Source organism: Quercus lobata, chromosome 8 (genome assembly GCF_001633185.2).
Source record: "Quercus lobata isolate SW786 chromosome 8, ValleyOak3.0 Primary Assembly, whole genome shotgun sequence".
Lineage (NCBI taxonomy): Eukaryota > Viridiplantae > Streptophyta > Magnoliopsida > Fagales > Fagaceae > Quercus > Quercus lobata.
In genome coordinates, this window is record NC_044911.1 from 64,517,890 (window position 1) to 64,524,044 (window position 6,155).

Sequence of the window (6,155 nt, forward strand, 5' to 3'; positions counted from 1 at the left end):
GAAAACAATAATAAAATAATTTCTGATGGAACACTGTTCATTTGCCTTAATACACTGTTCATGTTCCATGAACAGTGTAAGAGGCGCTGGTAAAAAAATAAGAGAAAAAACGCAGATGTGAAACGCGTGAAACGCTAATCCAAAAAGTCACTAGTATCACTCTAACTATTTTAACATCACACTTTACAATACACCTTACATCAAATCTTCTATTTTTACATACAACCTATTAAATAATATAAATAACCGAACATATTAATAAAAATCATTATTAAAAAAAAAAAAATTTATAGTGAACTCTTAACTGAATGTTATTTTTTTTTTTTAAATATAATATTTTTGAGATACCAAAGTATAGCTTTTGAGCTCTACTGTGAATGCTCTCTGGTGCTTAAAATTTATTGACTAGTCACTAGTCATTTTTTGAGCAAGAAATTTCTCTCACGTGACATATTTAGGGATGTGATGACTGATGACACATGATGTCTCATGAATCATGGGATTATACCAAAGAGAGATTCGAACTTGGAACTTCGAAGAAGAAGAGAGATCACGTGCCATCCACATGAGTCATACACGTGGAACCAACCAATGAAATATAAAATGCAAAAATTGGATTTTGAACTACGAATGAATCCCCAGAAACAGCTTCTTCTACCAGCCTCGTTACTCTCCTAAATGGGCAGTGCCACTTGCAGCAATTTCAGAAGCTCTTCTCTACTTCCATGGAGACCCTCTTCTCAGATTTCACACTCTCTCTACCCTTCAAAGCTCAGATTACCGGTTTGTCTCTATTTGTTTCCTTTCCTTTTTGTTTTTAGTACCATTTAATTCCATTACCGATTGCTTATGTTTCACAGAAATTAAATCGTATGAACCTGGATAAGGATAATCTGGTGGTCAATAACGCTTGTGGGTTCAATGAAAATGGCCCCCTTAATTGGTTTCCAATCACACCCAACAAGCTTTTCATGCAAGAGGTATGTATTGGTGGTTATTTTTCTTGTTTATCTGCTTGTTTTGTCAGAGATTTAAAAAAGTTCAAATTTTTATTTCTGGGGTTGCCTTAATCTGCAATTTTAATCGAAGATATGTTGGTGAACCCAGTTATGTTTAAGAGAGTAGAGCTTTCTGGGTTGTGGCTTTTATTTGCTAGTTTTCATATTTGGGGTAGAAAATTTGAAGAATTGGATATTTACAAGCTTTTCATTCCCCTGTAAATATCTTTCTTCATTGGCGGTTCTAATTATTGTCTTATCTGCTTGTTTTTCTTTCTTTCTTTATTGTTTTTGTCAGAGCTTTAAGAAATTTTAAAATTTTAATTTCTGGGGTTTCCTTAATTTACAATTTTCATGGAAGATATGTTGGTGAACAAAGTTATGTTTATGAGAGTAGAGCTTCTGGGTTGTGGCTTTATTTGCCAATTTTCATGTTTGGGGTTGTAATTTTGATAAATTAGATATTTGTCTTGACATTTGGTTGTGTTTCAGGCAATTGGAGCAGAATATGGAGAAGGTTTTGAGACTTTTAGACCAGATGGGCCTCTAAAGGTTGATGTGGTAAGGAATTTTGCTTATCTTATATGTGTGCTTCTGAGATTTTTTCTCATATATCTGTCGAATTCTTTTGCCTTGTTATGCTTGTTTGAGCATGGAGCGGATAGAGCATTATGTACATCTCACGGTTGTTAAATCTTATTGCAAATAGGATTTTTTGAACGACAGATTGCAAGAAGGTTTTCTTAAACGAATACGCTATGCGATGAAGCCGGATGAACAATATGGTCTTATTTTCTCCTGGGATAATGTGGTGGTAAATTTCCAAACCTTGGCAGTGTGTTTCATGGACTCATTTGATGATGCTTGATGGATTTGTTAGTGGATATATATGGTAGTATGGAAATTATGGTGACATTCAGATGGTGTAAAACTAGTTAATGAATATATGCCAGTGCTTGACTGTTTTTAAGAAGGTCCAACGTCATTATTTTTGTCCTAGAATGATGAGAGTACCGTCACAACTCACAAATAACACTCATGCAAGAATATATGATCAACCAAACAAGTAGAAAATAGGTTTCTAAGTGAGCTTCACAAATAAACATGATATTTGCAACAGTCTTTAAGGAGCCTTGAGCCATAAAATGCTGACCACCCCCCGCCCCCCCTCTTTTGTTGTTACTCTTAATGCATAGAAGCACACATATTTCCAAAACTTAGTAGATGTATAATGTGTTTCAGGCAGATACTCGAGCTTTAAAGTTGAATGCTTGGAAGCAGCTTGCCTATGAAGAGGGTATGTGATAATCTCTTTTTGATAGATTTTTTCTTTTCCTTTTTTTTTTTGGTGGTGGGGGGTTTAGGGATAGTGAATATCTTCTATTGCTTATAATTCAGCTGATCTGCATAATCAGGCTCTGTATGAATACTGCTTATTTTGCTGAAACTGAAAACTTATTGCTGAAAATACTGTAGATAAAGGTAAAAGTTAGTTGAAATAGTACAATGGGGTCATGAATAGTACTAAAAAGTATAATGGGACCCATAAATAATAGCAAAAATAAGCTGAATAATGAAATAATTTTCATTTTTAAGTGGTATCTAAATGAAGGCTCAGTGTGAAGAGAAATAACAGTTATTAGTTAAGTTGAATATCTTATTGATTTGAATCAGAAATGAATGGGTATTAGTAGACACATAAGAACAGATCATTTGCAGACTTTTGCTTCTTCTTTTTTAACTCAATTAGATTGAAACCAAGATTTTCTGGCACTATGATCATATATTTGGTTATTTTGATTTCTCTTGCAGGAAAGGATATTCCTGTAGATGGTGATATGCAAAGACTGATGCTTCATGCAGGCGCTGATCATGTACTGCATAAGGTTTGGGAATCTATAGTCATTTTAGGATTTTGAACTAATTATGCATATCTATACAATTATGACATAGAGTGTTGTCTCAAGAATGCACCTTCAATTATATTAGAAAAAAATTAGTTTTTTCAAAGATGAAGGCTGTAGTTTCTTCTTAGCTGTCGGTTCCTTATTTGTTATATGTAATGTCTCTGAAAAGTTTCCAAAACCTTTCAGTTTTTACTCTGGGATGAAGCAGAAAGTGAACTGGAGAGACTGAAGATTAGGTTTTCACAGTTATATTATGAGAATCTTCTCACAGTGAGCACTTGCTTTAATTTATTCTATCTGTTTTATGTTCGTGTCTCTGGTACAACAATTTATATTGCCTCTCTGTCATTCTATTTATTTATTTGTTTATTTTAAGCTCGAACAACCCATGGAGGGGCTCAAAGAATGGCTGGATGCAGTATCTACAGCTCGCATTCCTTGTGCTATTGTTTCAAGTCTTGATCGTAGAAACATGGTAGAGGCCCTTGAGCGAATGGGGCTCAAGAAGTATTTCCAGGTTGGTGATCTTTTTAAAGATTCTTTCTTTCTTTTTTCCTGCGGAGAAAAAAGGAAAATATTTTAGATTACACGTAATGGTGACTCCCTTTAGAATTGCTGGAGTGAATGGTTGACCATCATGTACCCTCAGCTAAATGTCATCTTTTTGGAGTTGCAGGCAATTGTAACTGAAGAAGATGGTATGGAATCAATTGCTCATAGGTTTCTCTCTGCAGCTGTGAAGGTATAGTCTCTAAGAAATGTTTAGGATCACTGTATTGTGAACCCTTTTGAGATCAAAGTATATATTTTTGTCTTAATAGTATCTGTTTTTGTTTGTACATTTTCATTTAATTTTGAAATATCTAGTCTGGAGTCATTTTACTAGGATGAGGATCCTTTAGAGTTCATTAGGTAACTCCACTGTAAAGTCCTTAAAATCTTGATCATTCATTGATCAATGAATGATTTAGATTTTACCATGCTATTAACATTTGAAAAACATATATTTTCATTGTTTTGGGATCTATTTGAGCTATTGATGATATGGTGAAATCTAAAACACAATTTTCAAAGAATGGTCAAATTTTTTAGAATCTATGATAGAGTTAACCTAGGAACTCTAGAGGATTTCCATCCATTTTATTACCTACTTTTATATTGTAGAAGATAATAATAATAATAATATAATGGAACTTTGATTTTCTTAAATTCAAAATTTGAAAAACTCTCATATTTTTGTCATAGCTGGAAGTTATTGCTAGTAATAAAGGTTGGTTGCATAGCATATGAACAGATTTTTGTTTTTGACTTACTTGCACTTATTCCTTGCAGCTGGATCGGAAACCATCCAAGTGTGTGGTGTTTGAGGATGACCCTAGAGGCATAACTGCTGCTCACAACTGTACAATGATGGCTATAGCACGAATTGGTGCCCACCCAGCGTATGTATTCACAATTCTATGTTGGGAGTATTCAGATGTCTCATAAATTTGGAAAAATTCTGTTGGTTATCCATTGGATTGGATGTACAAACAAACATGTACATGATTTTTTCAATGAATACAAAAATTCCTAGAAGTTTGATCTAATTGCAATCATTTATAGCATTTTGAAGGAGTCTATATCCATGAAATGAATTGTTATATAGTTCTTCCTCTAATCAGTTATAATTATAATTTAATAAGATTTTTCTGTGTACGCATGTGCAATGAATCCTTGGTCTTAAATGTGTTCCCACAAATGTTGCAAGAAACAAAAATCACTTTCCATTACTTTGAGGCATAGAGTATAGCTTGAAAAATATATCAAAACCATGTGTTCAGAGATTGATTGACATTGGAAAATGCAGGTATGATCTGGGGCAGGCTGATCTTGCAGTTGCTGGCTTTAATGAGTTTTCTGTGATCAACCTGCGAAGATTATTTGCTAATAACGGTTCTACGTTCATGGACATGCAAAAACAGATTGTAGAGAAATCTCCACCAAAAAGGAAGCTCACAATAGATACCATTTTTTGATTCACTCTCCACACTTCCTTCTCTAAATTTCTCCTTGTAATTAAGCAGCTGATCATTATCCTCCTTTTGTTTTTTTGGTCTCCTGTGAAATTTTTTGATACAAGTCTAAATAAATTAGTTTTTATTCAATTCTTATTTGATTTAGATCAAATTTTGCCGTTGTGGTTCCCCATTCAGATTTTGACCCCTATAATTTTAGTTTTGGCACAATTTCAAGTGTCTTTACTTATTATAATATTGAAACTTTATGCCTTATTATTGTGGTGACAGCAAATGTATGAATTGTCTAATGTTCTGTGATGTTAGAATCTTAAGCTATTCTAGTCATTTAAATGTTTGTTACAGTGAGATGTGAAATTTATAGTGAGGTTTGCTTCATGTGGTTCAACATAAGAGGTAAGAGTTGAAAGGTGTTTTATCTGTTGCAGGATGGAAATCTTGCAGTGGATTAGGTGGGGACCCTAGGAGATTTATGGCCTGGGCCTATGTATGAAAGGGAGACTATACATAATTTTACCTTCCAAACATGCCCTTTTTTATGATAGAAAAAATTCTTTTTTTGGGGGAAGGGGGGTTGATAAACGAGATTTGAATTTAGGTTTTCTTATTTTACGGTAAGAGATTTTACAGATTAACTTACAAAAAAATGGTGTATTTCAACTTGAATTTTATAATAAAGTTTGCAATTTATCTCTGCCACTCTAATTTTGTCTTATTATAAAATTATTCTAAAACCAATTGAAAAGTGAACATTAGAAAGTTCTATTCCCCTATTATAAGAAAAAATAAAATAAATAACAATCACTCTATTGGGAGAAAAAAAAAATTGACGATTTAGTGTAAAATTATCTCTTATATCATTTTTATGGTAGACTGCATCTTCTAAAAGAAATAACAACTAACCCACAAGGTAATTGCCATTTATCAATTAGACCTATATCATTTTTATGGTAGACCAATTACAATTGCATCTTCTAAACAAAAATAACAACTTGCCCCCAAAGTAGTTATCATTTACCAATTGAGTTAAGTTTGTATTTAGTGAGTTAAGTTTGTATTTAGTGCACTGAACACGTTATGATGTAGAGTAGTAACACAAGTCATATTCTTATCTAGACCTATTCGGAGAGAGAGGGGAAAATTTTTTTTTTTTTTTTTAAAGCGAGGTGGGTCCCATCATCTGAATATCAATGCCCACAAAAATGAAAAATCCTAGAACTTTTCTTGACTAC

General features: G+C 33.2%; 1 protein-coding gene across 2 annotated transcripts; it reads left to right on the plus strand.

Annotated features, from left to right (window-relative positions):
• Nucleotides 1-617: 617 nt before the first annotated feature.
• Nucleotides 618-5,067, plus strand: LOC115954427 (5-amino-6-(5-phospho-D-ribitylamino)uracil phosphatase, chloroplastic). Of its 2 annotated transcripts, XM_031072277.1 has the most exons (11): nt 618-783; nt 861-980; nt 1,491-1,559; nt 1,708-1,812; nt 2,241-2,295; nt 2,811-2,884; nt 3,092-3,175; nt 3,282-3,422; nt 3,582-3,647; nt 4,238-4,347; nt 4,755-5,067. In XM_031072277.1, the coding sequence occupies exons 1-11, from the start codon at nt 679-681 to the stop codon at nt 4,921-4,923; spliced, it is 1,098 nt and encodes a 365-aa protein (XP_030928137.1). In that variant the 5' UTR covers nt 618-678; the 3' UTR covers nt 4,924-5,067. The 2 variants fall into 2 exon arrangements, with proteins under 2 accessions (XP_030928137.1, XP_030928138.1); XM_031072278.1 differs by lacking the exon at nt 3,092-3,175.
• Nucleotides 5,068-6,155: the final 1,088 nt, after the last annotated feature.

Bases quoted from the DNA above. Each gene is read 5' to 3' on its own strand.
- LOC115954427 (XM_031072277.1), top strand. From the start codon at position 679: ATGGGCAGTGCCACTTGCAGCAATTTCAGAAGCTCTTCTCTACTTCCA. The intron at 2,885-3,091 runs GTTTGGGAATCT...AAAACCTTTCAG, and splicing joins CTGATCATGTACTGCATAAG to TTTTTACTCTGGGATGAAGC. The intron at 3,648-4,237 runs GTATAGTCTCTA...TATTCCTTGCAG, and splicing joins TTCTCTCTGCAGCTGTGAAG to CTGGATCGGAAACCATCCAA.